General features: G+C 41.7%; 1 protein-coding gene across 5 annotated transcripts in view; it reads left to right on the forward strand.

Moving 5' to 3' along the window:
• Nucleotides 1-22,729, forward strand: part of LOC122866610 (E3 ubiquitin-protein ligase HECW1) — a 107,861-nt gene that overhangs the window by 13,151 nt on the left and 71,981 nt on the right. For all 5 annotated transcript variants that reach the window (XM_044176501.1, XM_044176504.1, XM_044176500.1 and 2 more), the window contains 3 exons: nucleotides 737-1,058; nucleotides 2,500-2,607; nucleotides 14,088-14,182. In XM_044176501.1, the coding sequence (XP_044032436.1) occupies nucleotides 737-1,058; nucleotides 2,500-2,607; nucleotides 14,088-14,182 (525 nt within the window). The remainder of the gene's footprint in view (nucleotides 1-736; nucleotides 1,059-2,499; nucleotides 2,608-14,087; nucleotides 14,183-22,729) is intronic.

The raw sequence follows: 22,729 nt of genomic DNA on the forward strand, positions 1-22,729 counted from the left end.
ATGATGCAGTACATGCTGTACAGTAGCAGACTGACAAATCTGTGGTACAGACCACGGGCCTCCCACCACTGCAACCTAACACCCCAGCTTTAGCTTGCCCCCCTTCACAAATAACAAAAATGCATTCACAACCTGATGACCCCATTTTAATGCCTTGATATATCGTCAGGCACCCACTCTCTTTTTAACGTCTGCACCGACCGGTAACAGCTCGCAATGGAAAGCAGTGACACTGACTACTACTACCACTACCACTGTTCAATAGCATGCTTTCAATTTTCATATTCCATACTGGCCACACTGCTGACAGTTGACAGCTGTATTTATATGTCGGGGTGGGATGTGTGGGGGGTGTGGGTGGAAGGTCCCCAGGGTACATCATAGATTTTTCACAGATTTTTTGGGGGTCAAGAGAACAGAATTACTGGATTATCTCTGGAAAAAGGAAAATAACTGTAAAATGTGATCAGGATAAATCGATGCAATAAACTGACTGTAATTTACTAACTCTGAAAAGTGGATTTAGTGTTCAGTTACTCTTTAAGCTACAGTGGCCTGAAATTGGCTCAAAAACACTATTGCCACAGTTTACCAGGAGAAAGCTAGCTAATGTGAGCAGAAATCCAACAGAAATATCAACTAGAAGCTTTCTCCTTTGATTTTTTTTTTGTGTCCAGAACAAAATCTTTTACCTCTTTTTTTGGCTAAAAGCTTCTTGATGTGTATTTTGTTGCAGAACTTGTACCAGAATCGGTTCTTGGGCCTGGCGGCCATGGCCTCCCCAACCCGCAGCAGCCAGACCCGCCAGCGCTGTAAGGATGCGGTTCGTCACAGCTACAGCCCAGAGACCTACACTGTCAATGGTCTGAACCAGGAGGCCTTCATGCTGGGGCTGTCGCGGTCCACCAGTGACACTGATCTGGTCTCCCCAGACGCTCGCTCCACCCTCACCATCAGCTCCTCCCACTACACCATAGGCCAGTCTGAAGACCTGGTGATCACATGGGACATCAGGGAGGAGGTAGATGCTGGAGACTGGATCGGCATGTATCTTGTTGGTAAGTGAGATGTGTCATGATGACACTGAAGGATTTAGCCACAATTTGTTCTACTCTGCAATGAGGTGAGACTTAATAACTGATAATGTATTAACTGATGCAATGTAATGTAATAAGAGTGTTGAGCACATGACATCATTTTTAACATATAAGTCATTACATTGTGTGACAGTGTTACATTATGATTTTGGTGGAAATTATCAATGTTTGAGGTGGCTTGACAAATCTCAGAGGCTGATACCTCAGAATCTGGGCAAATAAAACCAAAACGTTCTGCATGGCTAGATACAATTAAAGGTATATGAAATAATTAATTACAATTTTGGTGAAATGACCATTTAACAGATTTACAAGGAGTGTCTTTATCCTGTAACTTCTTGTGTATACTCACTGTAGGCCTTTTTGTGTTGGGAACCCCATTGTGCCAACTCACCTGAAATCCTTCAACCAACAAGCTGGTGTTTCTAGTGCAAAGACCACGGCTTCATCCCTCACTGGCTTCCCACCCTCCAGCACTGTCATTTCACTGTCAGAGTCATAGCATTGATCGTTGAGGGAATTAATTGGGCATCGTGACCCCCCCTCAAACTGAACTGATGGTATTTTTTGACAATATAGTCTACATATCTGCAGTATAAATATGATCACAGTATAACTGTAACAATATAATTTTAGAGGGTGTGTCAGATTTATACAACCAGCCCCTGTTCAGTCTGTGTGATACTGTAGATGGTGGATTCACAGCTTGTTATAGAGGAGCAGACGGAGGCAGAGCTGTGCTCTTATTTAAAATAACCCTCTGATCAGAGTCACTGATATAAACGGTCCAGCTGATCAAAACCAGATTTTAAACTAACTTCAATTCAGTGCGGCTTGCAATTATTGAACTAACTTCACTCGTGTGACTGACAGCTGTCTGCTTGTGCTGTGACTTTTTCCTTACACATCCCCAACTGACTGTGACTGACTGCACTGCTCGCCTCTACTCATCCCAACTTGTAAATGCCCATAATGTTTTGGGTTTTTTTGCAACATTGCGACATGTTGCTCTGATTAATTACCACAATGCGAACGTATGATGTCATTAACAATCAATCGTCACCTGAGCTGAATCAGATCCTGACGCAACCCGTCTCAGTGTCCGTATAGTTTCTAGATGATGGAGTATGTTGTGTGCAGCGCATTGCTTCAGCTGTACATAGTTATAATGTAAATACCTCAACATGTCACAATACCGTAAATATTGTGATAACACAGATTTTTATCACGTTAAGATCACATTATACCAGTATTATGATATGACACACCCGTAAGTGGTCAGGAATCAAGGACAGTTTGTTAGGGTACTGTAGTGTAATGGGAAATGGAACATAAAAAATGACTTCTTCAAAGAATTCTGGAGGCGTAGCAGTGCAGTTTCATCAGTTTTATCTCTTCCCAGATGAGGCTTTGTCTGAGAACTTTCTGGACTATAAGAACCGAGGCATCAACGGATCTCACAAGGGACAGATCGTTTGGAAAATTGATGCCAGCTCCCACTTCAGTGACTGTAAGTAACAAAACTCTCACTTGTTTTTTGTTTTTTTTTAGCAAAAAAACGTTTTCCCCAAAGGAAATTAGTTTCTCATTAAAATAAGCCCACTAAATAGTCGATATAGTACCGTTAAATCAATTGTACCACTTAATCCAAGTTGTACTAGCTGTTTCATAATGAATGTCTTGCCCGTTTCTGCTTTTTACAGTTTTTTCAGCCAGGTTCTACCAGTCACATGCAACCTGTCAGTGTATGTTTATTTATAAGCCATTCAAATCAAACTATCTGTGTGTTATTCTTAGAAATACAGTCACAGTGTCTGAAAGATGGAGACATTCAATGACCCTGCTTAAAGGTGCTGTAAATGTTGTAATGATGAAATAAAACACCATTGATCACTGTGTGGACACTGGCACAGTTCAGACCAAGAAATAACAGTATGTCATAAATAATGACAAACAACTACAAGATTCCCACAGTGGTGTGCTGAGGAGTATATGTGTTTACAGGGTTACCACGTGATCCTCTATGATTCTATAGGAGATCTCTTCCCTAACAGATGCCATGATCAGCACATGGATCGTGCATCTTTTTGCTCATTGTTTTGGTTTTACCGTAAAACTGGTTCAGTCTCACTTCATCAGCCTCATCCAGCAGCTGATAAACCCACTGTACACTGTATGCTCAGCACCAAACAGCAGATAAAGCTAGCAATTAGCTGGTGAACATAGTGGGGCATTTAGCATCTAAAGAGCCAGATATTTTTCTCAGGAGTTGGTGGAGACCAAAACAGAGCTAATAGGAGAGTGAATGTTGACTTACATTCGTCAGGTGGCCAGAAACTCCAACAGCTCCAAATAAATTCTAGTGTTGCTCTGTGTCTGCTTGATGTGTAAATAGGCAAACGTTTGCTTACACGTCAGCCAATTTTATAAGGTGATAATATGTCACTGTTGTGTTTACAACTTGTTGCCCTGCCCCCAAGAGACAAAAAATCAATTAATGCTTAAGCTTTTGAATTCACACAAATGTCACATAGCTACTATGACATATCCTATGGTTGGTCCACTTTGCATTTACACCGCAATTGAACCAAAGCGGTCTCAGACCGGTTGTTTAGTCCACACCAGAGTTTGAACGACAGCTCTCACACCGGCCTTAACAAGTTGAACCAAACATGCAAACACACCAGAGCTTGTTTGAACTGCAACAAACAGGTCAGGTGTGAAAGCACCCTCAGTTGTAGACAGTGTGTGGTTAAATATAAGTGGTCATAAGTACAGTACATTCATTACTTACCTCCAGTTTAAGTGCCAAGTCGTCTTCACTGTGGTGTTTTTATATTCTGTCTGAAAGAACAAAGTGGATTGAGCCTATAAGCCCAGATCGTGCTGTAGTGAAGTATCAGTCTCTGGAAAAGTAACTGGGTTGCTTACAGATGCACATCAGTAAAGGGAGGGAGAGGGAGAGAATGGGTGCAGGCAGACAGTCACAAATGGTGCACTATCGCTGCATTTAGGGACATGGGGAATTGTGTATATGAGTGAGAGAGACTATGTGGATGCACACATGAAACAGAATACATTTATCAGTGTAAAGCCGTCCAGGTGTTTCCATTTAGTAACGCCAGCCTGGTGGAGGTGGCTTTTTCAGTAGCTTTAGGCTTTATAGGACTAAGCTGTAATAGGGATGCCCCGATCACGTTTTTTTGCCGCCGATACTGATTGTCAATGAGGTGTGTAGTACTAGTTTGAAGTGTCAGAAATGATTTCATTAGCAAGGTTTTTTGTAAGTATTGAGCCTACAGCTACAGTACTACTTGCTTAATGCTTAATGCTTAAATGTCTTGACATTTGATTGGCCTAGGCTAGCCTATTGCCACCCTACCCCCAGCTGTCTCTCTCTGTCTGTTTGTCTGTCTGCTTGTGTGTGTGTGTGTGTGTGTGTGTGTGTCTGCTCGTCTCTCTCGCTCTCTGTTTAGAGACAACTGACAAATATGTGGAATAAGTACGTAATTTAAAAAACACAATCACAGACAGTGATACTATTTTTAATAAATATAGTGGATGGGCAGATTTTTAAATTTCATCGTGGGGAATTGAAACTCCAGGAGAACAGCGGGGAGAGGGGCAGGAAAATAAAAAGTGCAAGCATGGGATGTATGTTTATCTGTTATCAGAATCAGATCAAGTGGTTTTCATGCTTATCTAATTAAAAACAAGTAGCAGATACAGAAGTGAGAGATATAGTCCACAATAAAAAGAAAAGACAACCTTTCAAAGGAGGTTATTGGCTGTGTCGAGATTTAAACAGGCACTCCATCGATCTTTACATAGGTCCAAAAAAGAAAAAGGATTGCTGAACCACTGACCCAGGACTTCCCTAACTTTGACCCAGAATGGCCTCACTAATGTGCATTCCTAAATACAGTGGTGGAAAGCTCCCACTTGTTTTGCACTTCCAGCACAGATTATCCCTTATCGGTTTCATTCTGTGGATTCTTACTGGAGTATGGTCATATCGATGTAATGTGTTATGTTGTGCAAATATCCCCGTTGCTTTCTTCGCATATTTATCCAATTCTGCCAAGATATTCAACCATTCCCCATGTTCAAATTCTCTTCCCAGATATTTCTGCTGTACCAGTTTCACATTAGATGAATCTTTACATATAAAATTGTTTGTTAATTCATTAAATTGTGAAACTATGTGGTATTCCACAATGTGGTTGTCTGTGACACTATTGAGTCTAGTCTTTCCAAAAATGTTCTTTACCCTTAAGACTGAATTGTTGAAATAAATCTCCATAGGATATAAATACACTGCCTTTATACAGATCTCTAATAGTGTGTATGCTATTAAAATTCCACTGCTTCCAGTATACAGTTGTTTTTCCAATACAAATATCAGGGTTGGGCCATAATGAAGAATATTTATGTCCAGAGTGGGTTAAATGATGAGCATACTGTAACTTTATCTTTTATGTCTATCCAATCTACTCTATCTTCTGCAAATTTCAAATACATGGCAAGTTTACTGATAGATCATTTATTGCAAAGTAACACTCTCCTCTCTGTGGGAGAGGCTATTGTCCTACACTTTGGTTCATGAAACCCCTTTCAGAAAGTTTTTAGTAATGCCAAAAATGCACTCATCCAGCTAAAACCAAATTCTTAGTTACAGCACAATGCAATTGGGAAAACAATATGTCACAATAATATTAATAAATTAATATATATATATATATATATATATATATATATATTATTGAGATCAGCAGCAGTGATCCTCGAGCTGCTTGGCTATAAGAGCAACCATGGGAGCCATGAGAAACAGTACCCACCATGGAAACGAAGGCTGGAGGCTAAAATCAAGGAGGCAAGAAGAGAAGTGAGCCAACTGACAGAGGCCGAGAGAGGTGCAATGAGAAAACAAGCACCCAAGAGGTACAACCAGATGCCCATACCCGAAGCACTCGAAACTGCCAAACAAAGGCTCCAAGCCTTGGCCAGCCGCCTAAAGAGGTACACAAGAGATAATGAAGCCAGAAGAATAAACCGGCTGTTCGCAACTCAACCTGCGAAAGTGTACGCTCAATGGCAGGGTAGTAACAGCAGAGCAGACCCATCAAGGCTGGAAACTGAACAGTACTGGAAAAGTATATGGGAGAGGGAGGCATCACACAACAGCGATGCACAGTAGCTGGTGGCTCTGAGAGAGGACCACAGCAACCTCCCTGAACAGAATCCAGTCACCATCACAATCCTGATCCTGAAGGATCCCGCAAAGGGTACAGTCCCATCCAACTATAACCTGTCTCTCCACAACTATAACCTGTCTCTCCACAACATGGAAGCGGGCACATGGATCAATACATGAGTGTCTGGTGTGGTAGATCTGGGCTTCTATTGCTCTGGTGCTCAGGGCCTGCTCCTATGCAGCCATGATGAGTGCCTCTGTGCTGTCCTTCAGTCTGGCCCGCTCTAGCCATTGGTAGGATTTCTTGATATCAGCCACTTCAGTTAAGTTCTCGTGGTACATCCCATGTAGGGGTTTGTCCTCCCTCCCATGATGGTCCCTCCTCCAGCACCTCTTCCTCTGTTCCCCATTGCCTGAGACATTCACTGAGCACGTCATCTGTTGGGGCCTTATCTTTGATGTACTTGTGGATCTTGGATGTTTCATCCTGGATAGTGGCTCTCACACTCACCAGTCCACGGCCGCCTTCCTTACGGCTAGTGTACAGTCTCAGGGTGCTGGATTTGGGATGGAACCCTCCACGCATGGTGAGGAGCTTTCGTGTCTTAACATCTGTGGTCTGTATCTCTTCCTTTGGCCACCTTATTATTCCTGTAGGGTATCTGATCACTGGCAGGGCGTAGCTGTTTATTGCCTGGGCCTTGTTCTTGCCATTGAGCTGACTTCTTAGGACTTGCCTTACTCGTTGGAGGTATTTGGCAGTTGCTGTTTTCCTTGTTACCTCTTCGAGGTTGCCATTTGCCTGTGGTATTCCAAGGTACTTGGAACAATGTCTGCTATTGTTCCTTCTGGGAGTGAAACCCCTTCTGTGTGGACTACCTTCCCTCTCTTTGTCACCATTTGACTACACTTCTCCGTGATTTTAGCCTCCAGCCTTCATTTCCATGGTGGGTACTGTTTCCCATGGCTCCCATGGTTGCTCCTATAGCCAAGCATCTCGAGGATTACTGCTGCTGAAGTATATATCAGCTCATTGATTTCGGTGATGGTTGTGGTAGGGATCGCACTCAATGCTGCATTCGCATCTTCTAGGAGACTTTCTGATGGTACTTCACTTAGCTGTTGTAATTGGCGTTGGGGTTGCCCTGCATTCATTCTCGTCATGATCTTATCTTTCAGGTCAGTCGCTGCCTCGTTCAGCGTGATTGCACTTGTTGGGGCTTTGTACCCAATCTCCGGTTAGGGACCCCTCTGACCTGGCGTCCTGCCTCCCCCTTGCTGTAGCATTTGTGTTGTATCTCGTCAATCTCAAGTTGTGATAGCAGTTGCCGTTTGTGGATGTTGGAACACTGAGCTACTAGTTGCTTCGCTGTAAGCCTTGATTGTGGGATAAAGTAACCATTCATCCCACATCCTTTGCATGTAGCCCTCTGAGATATATATATATATATATATATATATATATATATATATATATATATATATAAACATAATTTCTAGGGACATGGTTGCCCTGCCGTTGCCTTGCATAAACTATTCTTACTGTCAATATTTGTACATTCAGTTTATTTTGTCACCAGCATGTACAGTAATAGGATCCTTGTCTGTGTAACCCTTCCCAGTGTTTCCTAATGAGGTTTTCTATGCACTTATTCCTTCTTCTCTTGTAAAGGATACTTAAACCGAGGACTTTAACTGTTTTCATAATGTGAGTGTTATCAAACCATTTTAGGCTGTGCAAATAGAAGTGGCTATATTTTTGCCTCCCTCTCTGTTAGACATGCAAGTCAGACTGTAGACATACTTTTGTACATTCAATCACTTGCATGCAGTGGTGCTCTGTGTTCCCCCGCTTCTTGTCAAACCATCTGAGTGTCTAGCCAAACAAGCAGAAAAACATGGAGCTTTACTATGACCTTAATCTTCTTGTGTCCCCCAAGCCTTTTGCTTTTTTGCTCTACTTCCCCCATTTTCCAAAAGATTGTTGATTCCCAGAAATTATAAATATCACCTATCAGCTATCACTGACAACTTTGTAAAGGAGTGAAGTATTTTAAATCGATTATAAAAAAGGTTAATATTTTGTCCTTTACTAATTAATACTAAATACTCTAATTTCTTGTTGTTTTTTTAGCTTTAACTGATTAAAGTATTAAAAACTGCAAATGCGTATGTAATATTATATAGTCATCATTAATAAATGATAATGTACATTTCAAAATTTTATTTAGTTGTATGAATCATTCAAAGCCACTAAAGACATGAACATCTGTAATTACGCCCACCTCTCTAAATTCAATTCAATTCAAGTGGCTTTATTGGCATGACTGCATACATACTAGCATTTAACAAACTTGCATTTGCACTTTACCATTTGGCATTTAAAATTTTAGCTTTTGCATTTGCCATTTGGCTTTTAAAGCTGTATGTAAATGAGTAGGCGTGGCCCAAAGGCTGTTGGGAGGGTTTGAAACTGCTGGGGTGCAGAGGCTCCTTATGGACAGCAGGGGGAGCTCTGACTGCTAAAGAGCACAGTGAGTTTGGCAGAACAGTGTGAGCCCAAAGTAGAAGAGGATGTTCAGGTGAAACATCTCTGTCTACAGGGAGGAGGACAAGTCAGTGCAGAAAAACAGTGGAGCTTGTGTTAACCTCATACACTGCACTGCTTCAGCAGTCTAACCCTGTATTCAATCAGACCTATTCAGTGATGTTGATAAGTTTTCAATGTAATGAGTCCCACGTGGTCATTTGACTGGGTCCCAGGGAAATTAAGTGGGTTTTTTGACAAATTGTAGTTTTGGTTATTCGTGTTTGCTGAAAATGTATCTGAAAATTAAACAAATAAAATTCCAAATCTGTAAATACACTGCAGACACACAGCAGCTGTCAGAAAGAGGTCATATTATACAGAGAAATATTAGCTTTAAAGGGCAACGAGAATGCTGAGCTTTTAAGTTTTAAGTCATAACACCATCAAGCACATTGTGTTTAATTAGTAAAGTAATTAAAGTAGTAAAAACACGCACACAAAGGGCAGCCATTTACTGCATCCTGCCGTTAGAAACGGAGTACAATTGTTTGATAATTAGCCTGATCAGCCACCGTCAGTAATCAATACAAACACAAATTATTAGACTGTAAGCCATTAATCAAACCAGGAACTAACCGCAGTCAACGTCAGACAGTCATACTTTAGCAGTTACCTAATGTTTCTGTGCTGGTGACAAAACATTAAAAGATATATAGGCTACATGCAGTATTAGCAGTTTAAATTAAACTGAAGCTCCCTGTGCACTCCGGGGAAAATATTACGCCAAACTCCCATAAAGAAATGTGACATATTACCAATTACTTACTTGTCGTGGAGGTTATGATGAAGCTCAGATAACAACAAAATGTGCAAGCTTTTCTAAATCAGGAGGAGGGTTATATATTGTATTAAGATACTGAAATATGGCATAGTGGAAACGGTTAAAACAGTCCCCTCTGTGGTTCCTTTCTCCTGTTTGATTCAGGTGAGTAGCAACACAACACTGAACTACAGTGTTACCCTTGGTGGTTTAATCTTTCCATAGAAGACAGATTATGTTATGTTAATGACCCAATGCCGCAGACTGCACTGGACTAGCAGAAGATCAGCCAATTTACCCCGGTCGGTGAAGCTAGCATCAAACATAAACATATTAATGGTCAGTTCAATGAAGTAGAAAACATCTACATTAGGGACAACTACACAAATAGTCTGGCTAAAGAATAACCTGCACCTACCCTAGAAATCTTGTAAATCTATCAGTCCTTACAGTAGCCGTATACTGCACTGGTAATGCTGTGACTTGTACAGTATGAGCCTGTAGCCACTTAATAAATAAAAAAAAGAATATCTGGCTGCATGGTGTGTGTGAAAACCGACTCTTTATCAATGCTCACGATATGAAATGATATGAAAGTTAGCTAACCATGAACAGTCAACTAAAGCTTGCTGTGATAAACGTTAGTTGCATAACACTTAAAGCTGGGGTATGTGATTCTGGAGAAATCTAATACCATGACAAATACCATAATTTAGAGCGCACGACACAGCAGGTAATGTAACTAACGTTAGCTAGGTTGTGGGTTAGCAAACTGTCGCTACAGTAGCTGCTGTGAAGCTAACAGCCAGAGAGGACGAGACGGTTTCCCAGAGCCAGCACAGCAGCTCCAGACAGCGACGCTCACAACTCTGCTGCTGCTACAGCTAACATCACAACAGCAGCAGATCCTGGCAAACTAGAGTCAGCTGAATGTCTGCGGGCAAGTCCTTTAACGTCACCTGACACACAAATCATGGCTGGAATAGTGTTGTGTGGCTCGGTACGAGTCTCTTTGTGTGTTTCCCATTCACAGAGCCAGGGCTGTGTACACACACCAGAGTTTTTTTCAGCGCACACACTGAACGGACAGCTAGCGGACCGTGAGGAGATATTCACTGAATCTGACAAAAAGACAAAGTTTATTGGAGTAGAATCGCGTACCCCGCCTTTAACTATTAGATAGTGTCTGTTATTAAAAAAGTAAATATTAAGAGTGTTAACATGTTACAGTGTCCTTAAACTTTGATCATTCTAGGATAGGTGTCCCAAGTCCCAGTTCCCATCACAGACAGCCACAGATCAGGTGTGAGCCCCCCACATCCAGGTCTCTCCAATCACATGAAGACAAAAAGATTACAGACGTGGCCAAATCAGTCTCTTTATGAATGTTTCATATCAGATGACTCATTTAGGCTAATTGGGAGATAATGCTGTGATGTTTCATCATTAACTGCCTATTAAATACAGGTGTGTTCACTTTTACCTGAGGAAGACCATCTGTGGTTGAAATGTTACATCAGTCATGTCCACACAAAATAAAAGTAGTTTTTTTTTTCGTGAGCATAATTTGGTCTCTACTTTTGTCTCTCTTCATCAGGCTACACCAATGAGCATGACTAGTTAAATGCACACCGCTCGTACACCTTTAGCTTTAATATTTAGGCTACATTACGGCAGAAACAGACTGTATAAAAGAAGTGGATGTAGTAAAAGTGAAGCCAATGCGGAAGTACCATAAAACCTGCATTCTTTCTAACGGCCAGCAGGGGGCCACTCCACTGCTAGCAAAAAGAAGTCCAATTGTATAGCAGTCTGAGAAAATGATCCTACTTCTCACTTGATATATTACGTCAGTTAACATTTTTCATGAGTTCATGGTCTCAATCACTGGTTTCAAGTCTTCTTCAATACAGCATGATGTTCATTTTGTAAATTACGGTCCCATTTAGAGTAAAATAGGCGATAAAGCGGGGTATACTTTAGGGCGTGGCTACCTTGTGATTGACAGGTCGCTACCATGACTTGAAGCATGATATACTGTGTGTATATATTATGAAACTTGTTAGCATAAACACAATCAGAATCAGCTTTATTGCCAAGTAGGTTTACACAAACAAGAGATGAGCCTAATGATTATCCATTGGTATAACTCACCCTGGTGCGTTATACCAGCAGTCCTCTGTGAACTCATCCAGACTGTTGGTAGCAGTCCTGAAAACATCCCAGTCAGTACAGTCCAAACATGTCCCAAGGTCCTCCATAGCTTCACTGGTACACCGCTTTGTCCTCACATCATTAATTTCTGCCTATATGCCGGAATCAGGTGGACCATGATGTGGTCAGAGTGTCCCAGTGCAGCGCGGGGGATGGCGTGATAGGCAGTGCGTACTATAGTGTAACAGTGATCCAAAATATTCTCCCCTCTGGTCGGGCATTTAATAAACAACAGACACACTTACTGCTCTGTCAGCACAGTTTTCTTATGTACTGACCTCAGACCAGCGTCCAACCGGAGCCCGCTGCACTGTGCGCTGTTAATTCATCTGTAAATATTAGCTGCTAGCACTATTTGAAAGCTATATTCCTGCTGTAGCTTCAGCCATTATGCTGCTTTGAACAGAGTCACGTGAAGGCGTGGCTGCGGTAGGATAACAGAGCGCCAGCAGACCTGGGACCAGCTGACCACCCGCCTCTTAATGGAATGTGCATGAATGCATAAAATAATAAATAAATAAAAGCTGTGCGATAAATGTATTCAAATGTAATGGAGTAAAATTAATGATTTTTCTCTAAAAAATCTACTCAAGTAAGAGTAAATAGTATGCTGCATTACAATAAAAAGTACAATTTACTCAAAAAAGTGACTTAAGTACATGTAACAGAATAAATGTAACTCGTTACTACCCATCTCTGCTAGACACTGTTTGTTTATTGTTTGTAAGTGGCAATCCACGTAACGTTAGTCATCCATGCCAGCAAATAGCAGCTAATATAGCTAGTCACTAATGTTAGCCTCTTACCTGCTGCACTGTCCGCTGCTTTCTTGCTGTCAGACCAACAGGGAATTGCCGTGGAGTTGTTAACGCTCTTTTCACTGGTGACTTTGTGTGTGAGGCCACATGGACAGAAATGTTAGAACACTTTCATCAAGTTGAAGCCATTGCCTTATGAATAACAGTCCTCCCTCCGACCATGCTCACTCTACTTGATCCGTTTTCATCGCAGTGTGCACTTTAGCAATCAGCTCCCCCTGCTGGCCATAAGGAGCCTCTGCGCCCCAGCTGTTTCAAACCCTCCCTCCAGCCTTTGGGCCACGCCTCCTCATTTACATACAGCTTTAAAAGCCAAATGTCAAAAGTGAAATGGCAAATGGCTAATGTAAAATGGAAAAGATAAAATTTTAAATGTCAAATGCCAACTAAACTTTTAATTTAAGTATTTCCATTCAATCTTTTCCATTTCCCATTTTGAGTTTCATATTTGATATTTCTCTTTTCTTATTTCCATTTTCAATTTCATCTTTACAATTTCATCTTTCAGTTTGAGCATTTCCATTTAAGCTTTTGCATTTTAAATTTCCCTTTTTTTTTATTGTCACTTTAGATTTTGAAATTATCGTTTTACATTTTAAATTTGCCGTTTCAATTTCCTTTTTCTTTTTAGGTTTAATTATGGCCCAATTATTCCTAGTAGTGTAGTGAAATAATAATCTTTTAAATTTTCATCTCTTAATTTTCTATATAGAATTTTAATTATGACCAAAAGTATCCTCCATAGGTTTAATATGATTCCAGAAATGTAGTGTTTGTTTTTCAATATTTAAAAGTAGAGGATATTGGCCTAATTCAGCTCTTCTCTGCAGCTGGAGGACACTTTTGCAGAACTCTGCATGCAGGAATTCAATGGGATGTTTGTCCCATTTTGTCCAGTCTTGTTGAGTTTGTGTACCCCACATCTCACTGCCATATAATGCAATACATTTGATTGTTCTGTGTGTGTGAGCTACTCTAGATAGTACTGGTAACAGGATAATATTAACATGTTTCTAAACTTTTTATTAAATACCTGTACACACAGTATATTCGTGTATACTACGTACTTTTACATTCATATTTCTTTTTCTATACCTGTACATAATTGTGTGTATAAATAGATTCACTGTATAGTTACCCCCAACTCTCATCAATGCAATTCAAATGAACACAATCACATGGGACATCAAGCAGGAAGTCATTGCGGGAGACTCATACTGAATTTATACAAATAAAAAATGTAAGAACCACAAAAACTGTTTTAAAACTTGTTGGAAAATAAAATATGCACCATCAAGCATCAGATTGTTGTTGTGTAAGTGGCACATTTAGAAAAAAGAATGTGAAGTAAGATTCAGATTGAAAGGAAACTAGTTCTTGTTTAATTTTCTCTACATTTGTGTGTCCTCATCAGCCGAGACCCAGGTCTGCTTCAGGTACTACCACGGTGTCACCGGAGCACTGAGGGCGACCACACCCAGCATAACCATCAAGAAAGGCTCTGCAAATGTGAGTCTCACCACACCTTATGGCTATTTTGACATATGCAGCTTTCTGAGATTTGCAGGGCTTCACTGGTCACTCCGCATCTTCTGTCTCAGTGGAAATGGCAGCCCAACTTCTTCAGTCATGTCAGTCAACCTTAGTGGTGAGGAAGCTACTTTGTAATTGTAAACTTAAAGCCTACCTCTTTAGCCTGGGTTTTGATTAGAATGTTAATTAATTCATTTATTTTATTGTGTTAATGATTTACTCTTACCTATTGTTGTATTATCTATTACATTGTTTTGTTTGTTTTATTGGCTTCATTATTACATCTTTCATATACATTAATCCATGGACACGGGAAGTAGGAGGGCTGCAGAACGCCCTAAAACCAGGCATAATAACCATCAATTGATAAAGTTTAAACTAAAATATTTCCCCTTTCTCACTGGGACATAGGCTATATGTCTAGTACACAAGCATTTGTGTTGGAAAGAAGATTTACTTTTTGATCTGTTTATTATCATATGTAGATTCCTTGTGATGCAGAGTCGCAGCAGGATGCAGCTTTTCTATCGCGTGCAAACACATTGAGGTGATTTAGAGTACGTTTTTCAAGTGTCCCACTGAATCAAAGTAACTAAAGACATCATAGGACCGATCACCTTGTCAGAATTTTTATAAACTATAGAAAAGCATCCAAGCTCTGTCTCACTCCCTCTTCCTCTCCTTGCAGTTGTCATGCACTGTGTAGTTGCTGTGGCTGCTTTGACATACAGTATGTAAGTTTGATTCTATGTCACAGTTATGTGCTCTAGATTAGGATTTTATGCCCCACCCTATCCATTTATGAAGGCAGCTTTTTTGAGTTTCTACCAAATAAACAAGATTTGTTTTTAAAATCTATTGCAACTTTTTCATGTTTTTTGCTACATTGAAATGCCCATATCCCTCTGCAATACAGTCCTTGTCAGTGTTGTAGAGTAACATCACGCTCCAAGTATGCTTTTAAACTGGAGTATTTGAACGTGATGATTACATGTAATTATCTGTCTCAAATCTACAAACAAGGATTACACATGACAAACTTGGGATGGTAATGACACTGATTCAGAAATGTCTTAGATTGATGCCACAGCTATTGCTGGGCAGAGCTCCACTACACAACTGCTGCTGGAAAACAGCTGCAGGAGGAAATCCAGGCTGGGGAGAATGTCTGTCTTTGTGGATATAAGAGTGAAGTTGGAACAGGAAAAGGCAACACTGATCTAGAAAGCTTTCAAGCCTTTTCCGTGCTTCCACTTGCCAGGAGATCAAATGTCAATAATTTATTGCATTACAGAGTGGTGAGGCAGTCAATGGTCTAAACCAGGTGAGCAGTCCAAACAGGCAATCAAATCCAATATGGAGTAGTCAAAATCCAAAAGTCCATCAAATGAGCAAAGTCCAAGAAACACAGGACATCCAAAACAGTAGAAACACTAGAAAATGGCTGGAACACTTGACACAAAGACAAACTGGCAACGAACAAAGGAAGAACACAGGCTTAAATACACTCAGGTTAAGGGAGAAAACGAGACACAGGTGAAACTAATCAGGGCAGGGCAAACAATCAAAACTGGCAGGAAAAGAAAGACAGGAAGTAAAACTACACAAGACACATGAGGCAGAACACTTAAAAAATAAAATAGGAAATAACACAACTAAACCCCAAAACCACAACAAGCGGTCACATGAAAAATCACCAAGTGAAGATTAAAATTGTTTGAGCGGTAGTACCACATATTACTTATCAGAATATCAATATTGTCATTATCCTTCTAAAGCCTATATCAGACAGACCCTGTTCTCAAGAGGGTGTCCAGCTGGGCGATTGGATTTCAGTGTTTGCCTTCCTATTCTGCTGTTGTGGGCCCCTGGAAATGCTGATGGGCCCAGAACTTGATCTGTACTTGCTTCCTGAGGACAAAGGAATAAAAATAACTGCCACAGGAAGGGAGGGAGGGAGGAGTAGAGATAGCAGAAGAGAGTCCACTCCAGGTAAGTCATTCAGGTTTTTGGAGGCTAGGGGTGTCAAACTGCTGGAGGCTGATACAACAAAGGGAGGGTGAGGAGGAGAAGAAAAGAATAGAGGAGATGGACAGATGGGAAAGCAGTGGAGGAAGATTTGTCTGCTTTGCTTGTTGTTTACTCAAGCCGGCCAGAACTGTCAAACGCTGCAGACAGAGAAGACTTTGATTTTGTATGTGTGTGATGGACGGCATGTGTCTCCAGCTGGGACTGCTGTCTCCCAGTCATCCTGAGAGAAGGAGCGGGAGGAGGAAGAGGCTCAGCTGGATAGCCTGGGTAACCATAAATATTCACTCTGTCCATGTCTTTCTCTTTCCTTACACATATGCTTGTGACAACTCGATCACTCATCTGCCTTTTCCTTTGTTCCTTGAGAGGCACATGTCAGATTGCATGGGTCACAAACCAAAAATGTTGTGTCAGTTAATCAGTCAAACATTCAAAATCTGTTAACTGTCTAGTTAAACTTCTGAAGTATAATACGACATGTGATAAAACACAGTAGGTTGATATTTGTTTATAAAATATGATGTTACATTTACGACATACTGACGGTGTACCAAGTTTGTTCTGTAGTATGTAATTTAACCTCTAAAACTCACTAATTAACATGTGTTTCATTTGTTTCATCTGTACACAAATAAATATAAAAACAACAACTTGTGGTTTGCGAGGGAATTACATGCATGAACCTTTTCTTGACAAACAACAGCTGTGTGCAGTGACTGTATGCAGAGTCTTGTCATGGGTGAGGTTGCCAGGTTTTGCCTGTACCAAACCTTCTGCTCATGAAATCAACTGTATCTGGCAATAGGCAGCGATATTGTATAGAATACTGGGCAGATACACAGATTAACTGTTGTTTAGCATCACCAGGTCAAAAAATGTTTTTTGCATATCTGCCAACACATACATTGATACTGATATACTGCAACTGTGATAAGCCAATTTAAGCTAATCCTTATACAGTATACTGTAGTTGAGCTCCTAGATGGTAAGTACTCAATGTCCAGGTTGATCCTAGTTTCAGTTTTTGCTTCAAGCGTCAGAACTACTTCATGGTTTTTTCCATTGAAGGGCATATAGCACTAGGCCCATGACTACTGCAGACTGATCAACATTAAATGATGGCATTTGACAAATCACCCCCACCATACTCTCAACACTGAGCTGACATAACCTCCTCTACACTACCCCGTGTCTCTGTTCAACCGCTCGAAGTGAGTTAGATCACTCAGCCTCTCTTAAAAGGCACTGAGATGTATTCAAATATCCTACACACACTCGCACACAGGTTGGAGCCTTGGTGTATGTGACCTGTAATCAGATGTGGATCCACTTTGTAAATGCAGGCTGTCTCTTTTAGGCTTGTCATGGTTGCGGAGAGGGGTGCTTTTATTGTGTAAAATCTCTCTGCTTTTACATCATTTAAGATTCTTGCAACACTTAAAGGATGCTCATGAATTGTACATACTGTTCCTTTTATATTTTTAAAGTGCCTGAGTATTTGGTCTTTCTCTACTTTCTGCAGTAGGACGGTAGATTATATAAAGTGTGCTGCAGATGGATGAAGTTGTCATTTAGTTTGTCTGTCTGAGATTAGAATCATTGAGGAGACCCACGCTGGCACTTTTCTCTCTGACTGTACTCAGCAAGGCAGATTAGCATCTCATTAAAATAAATTGGTCCAAACATCTGTCATTTCCTTTATCCCTTTATCTTGTTTTCACTGCCAGTTTTTTTTTTTTATCAGCCAGTTACATAAGTATTCAGAGCTCATATAAAGTTTTGTGAGGAAATACTGCAGTATTTTGGAAGACTCTGACACACTGGCTGTTTACATGTTCCTATTATGTCTCCATTTCACTGCTTAGCTTCCTGTGTCATACTGCTTTTGCACTGATGGTTAACCAAATTGGCAGTGTTTCTAAAATGGCACTATACTTCCTAGTCTTCTAACTACATCTCTAATTTTCTATACAATAAGAATTAATGTGTAGTCACATCAATGCCAGAATCACTTTTGTTCATTTACCAGAGTTAGGATGTGTATGTTGGTCAGTATAAAGTATCTCATCAACCACTGGCCAGATTGTGATGATTCTTTGTATGAATATTAGTTTCCACAGAGCATGAGTTCTAATACTTTGGTGACCCCTTGACTTTTTTTCTAGCACCACTAACAAACCATAATTTCCTGCTGATCGCATTTTGTTCCATGACAAGGTATCTGAACAAGACTAAGATTCTTCAGCTATGCTAGTGGCTCTGTAAGACTGTGCTTAGACACAGCAGTGCTTTGAGCTAAATGTTAACTCCTGCATGATGCTCACAATGTTAATTTCTTGTTGATGTTTAGGAGGTATAATGTTTACCATGTTCACCATCTTAGTTTAGCTTGTTAGTGTGCTAACATGTGCTAATTAGCACTGATCACAAAGCACAGCTGAGGCTGAGGGGAATGTCATTAGTTTTGCAGGTATTTGGCCATAAACCAAAGTATTGGACAACATGAAACTTTGACCTGATGATGGCACTAGATGAAAAGTTGAAGGATCATCAAAGTTATTACAACTCATCCTGAGGGGAACATGAATGTTTGTACCAAACTTCATGGAAATCCATCTAATTGTTGTTGAGATATTTCAGTAGAACCAAAAATGTCAACCTAGAGGAAAGGTCAGCGGATCAACAAAGTCAATGATCCAGGTTGCCATAAATATCTCTTCCACAGTTTAATGGCAATACATCTAATGGTTTAGACATTTCACTCAAAAACTGCAAAGTCAAACTCATTGTGGTGCTAGAGGGAAAGTCTAACAGCCTGGTGATTTGCTTGATATTAGATTATGCTGCATGGCATAAAATACGTTTTGGCACACCTAAATAATATGCTTTCCAGCACAGATATTATTTCAGTTGCTAAATACTGTATAGATCTTGATGCCTGATATCATCAGTAGGACATTCTCTGGTGCTGGCAGGTTTCTGTCAGTCACGCTTCTGAGGGTCTTAAGGGTTTTGGGAATTGTTATTTCCCAATGTCCTGCTCCTGTGATCTTAATACTGTAGCACGCCTAACCCCGTTTTAGCTTAAACACAACCCCTTTACAAATTCCAAAAATGCATTTAAACCCAAACTCCCCCCTCCAGTTTTTTATTATTATATGTTATCATAAATTATTATTTTTATTAGTAGTAGTCTCATTAGTTCTTTATGTTTACTTCGTGAGATGGTTTGCACACTGCACTAATGATTGCTGCTGTTATATAGGATTATTTGGGCATTGATTTATCCTGATTCACAAAGGTTTGCACATGGGTAAAAATAAATCAGTGGTCTGCCCATGTTTCATGAATGAGATGTAGAGTTTTCTCAATTTCTTATTTATATTTTAGCGGCATGGCCCTAGGGATGGCAATGGCCCACCAGATTGAAATATCTCAACAACAATTAGATGAATTTCCATGAAGTCTGGTACAAACATTCATGTTCCCCTCAGGATGAATTGTAATAACTTTGGTGATCCTCTAACTTTTCCTATATCGCCAGGTCAATATTTAAATTCATCCAATACTTAAGTTTTTGCAAAACTAATGAAATTCCCCTCAGCTTTGGCTGTACTTTGTGTTTAGTGCTAATTAGCAAATTTTAGCATGCTAACATGCTAAACAAAGATTGTGAACATGGACAACATTATATCTGCTTAGCATCAGCATGTTACCATTATCATTGTGAGCATGTTGACGTTAGCATTTTGCTCAAAGCACAGCTGTGCCTATACAGCCTCACAGAGCTGTAAGCAGTACAGTAACCTGTAGACTCTGTAGACTGTAGAAGAAAAATAAGAAAATGCTCGTGAATGAGGTCCAATATTTCAAAATCAGGTTACCATGAAATTTGGGTTCATTCCATGTTATCTAAAACACATCTTAAAGCGATACACCCTTTTCAGAATCAGAATCAGAATCAGAATCAGAAATACTTTATTGATCCCCGTGAGGGAAACTCTTTGTTCCAGTAGCTCTTCTTTACGTCAGTGCACACAGGAGAAAACGATAATTTAAACTATAAGGGAAAACTAATATTGCACTTGAGTAGTAAACAGAATATTGCACAATTATTATTAAGATGTAATGCTCAATGTCCAGTTTAGTGACCTAGGGTCAAACAGACTAATCCTGAGGGAGGAGTTAAATAGTTTGATGGCCACAGGCAGGAATGACTTCCTGTGGCGCTCTGTGGTGCTCTTTGGTGGGATGAGTCTTCCACTGAAGGTGCTCCTTTGTTTAGCCAGCACGTCATGGAGCGGGTGGGAGACACTGTCCAAGATGGCGTGTAGTTTGGCCAGCATCCTCCTCTCTGACACCACCGCCAGAGAGTCCAGCTCCACCCCACAATGTTACTGGCCTTACGGATCAGTTTGTTCAGTCTGTTTGCGTCCGCTACCTTTAACCTGCTGCCCCAGCATGCAACAGCATACAGGATAGCACTGGCCACCACAGACTCATAGAACATCTTCAGCATTGTCCGGCAGATGTTGAAGGACCTCAGCCTCCTCAGAAAATAGAGGCGGCTCTGGCCCTTCCTGTAAACAGCCTGAGTGTTCCTGGTCCAGTCCAGTTTATTATCCAAGTATACTCCCAGGTACTTGTAGTCCTCCACAATGTCCACACTGACCCCCTGGATGGAAACCGGGGTCGCCGGTGCCTTGGTCCTCTGTAGATCCACAATCAGCTCCTTTGACTTTGTTGCATTGAGCTGCAGATGGTTCTGCTCACACCATGAAACAAAGTTACCCACCACAGCCCTGTACTCCGTCTCATCACCACCGCTGACACATCCCACCACAGCAGAGTCATCAGAAAACTTCTGAAGGTGGCAGGACTCTGTGTGGTAGCTGAAGTCTGTGGTGTAGATGGTGAAGAGGAAGGGAGAGAGGACAGTCCCCTGAGGGGCCCCAGTGTTGCTGACCACGCTGTCTGACACACAGTGCTGCAGCCGCACATGCTGTGGTCTGCCAGTCAGGTAGTCCACAATCCAGGACACAAGGGGGCGTCCACCTGCATCGCTGCCAGCTTCTCTCCCAGCAGGGCAGGCCGGATGGTGTTAAAAGCACTGGAGAAGTCAAAAACATGATCCTCACCGTGCTTGCCGGCCTGTCCAGGTGGGTGTGGATGCGGTTAAGCAGGTAGATGATGGCGTCCTCAACTCCCAGTCGGGGCTGGTAGGCGAACTGAAGGGGATCCAGGAGGGTCTGACCATGGGCCGCAGCTGTTCCAGCACTAGTCTCTCCAGGGTCTTCATTATGTGGGAGGTCAGTGCCACCGGTCTGTAGTCCTTGGAGCCACTGGGACGTGGCGTCTTCGGCACAGGAACGAGGCAAGATGTCTTCCACAGAATGGGGACCCTTTGAAGACTCAGGCTCAGGTTAAAGACGTGTTGAAGGACTCCACAAAGCTGGGGGCACAGGCTTTTAGCACCCCGGGCTAACGCCATCGGGGCCTGCAGCCTTGTTCGAGTGGAGCCTCATCAGCTGTCCTCTCACCTGGTCAGCAGTCAGGCACACAGCAGAAGTTACAGGTGGGGAGGGGGAGTCGTCGGTCTGGAGAGGGCCGTTAGCCTGATGGGGAGGGGGAGCAGAGTACTCAGAGGAGCTTGAGGGCCGACAGCAGCTGAGTTAGAGGGGGATGAGCAGGAGCCGGTGTGTCGAATCTGTTAAAGAACAGATTCAGTTCGTTGGCCCTGTCCAAGCTGCCTTCAACTCCTCTGCTGCCAGTCGGTCTGAAGCCAGTGATGGTCTTCATGCCGCTCCAGACCTCCCCTCATGTTGTTCTGCTGGAGTTTCCGCTCCAGCTTCCTCCTGTACTTCTCTTTGGCCTCCCTGATTTTCACCTTCAGGTCGGCCTGGATTGCCCTCACCTCCTCCCTATTACCATCAGTAAAGGCCCTCCTCTTGGCATTTAGAATGTCCTTGATGTCTTTTGTTACCCACGGTTTGTTATTTGGGTAACAATGGACCGTCTTGGTTGGGACATTGCAGTCCACACAGAAGTTAATGTAGCCAGTGATGCACTCAGTGAGCCCGTCAATGTCCTCTCCATGAGGCTCACAGAGTGCATCCCAGTTTGTCACTTCGAAACATTCCTGCAGTGTCTCATAGGCCTCCCCTGACCATCTCCTCACTGTCCTTGTGGTCACAGGCTGCCTTTTAACCAGAGGCACATAGCAGGGTTTAAGATGAACCAGGTTGTGGTCTGACCTACCCAGAGGGGGCAGGGGGGAAGAGCTGTATGCGTCCTTAACGTTGGCATACAGCAGGTCCAGTGTCTCTCCTCTCTAGTAGGACAGCTCACATACTGGGTGAAATTAGTCAGTGTTGTTGAAACACTGACATGGTTGAAGTCACCCGAGATTAAAATGAGTGCACTCGGGTGTTGAGTCTGTAGATGTGCTATGGCGGTGTGAGTGGCGTTGCACGCCGATGCCGGGTTAGCAGA

The sequence above is a fragment of the Siniperca chuatsi genome, linkage group LG19 (assembly GCF_020085105.1).
Source record: "Siniperca chuatsi isolate FFG_IHB_CAS linkage group LG19, ASM2008510v1, whole genome shotgun sequence".
Taxonomy (NCBI): domain Eukaryota; kingdom Metazoa; phylum Chordata; class Actinopteri; order Centrarchiformes; family Sinipercidae; genus Siniperca; species Siniperca chuatsi.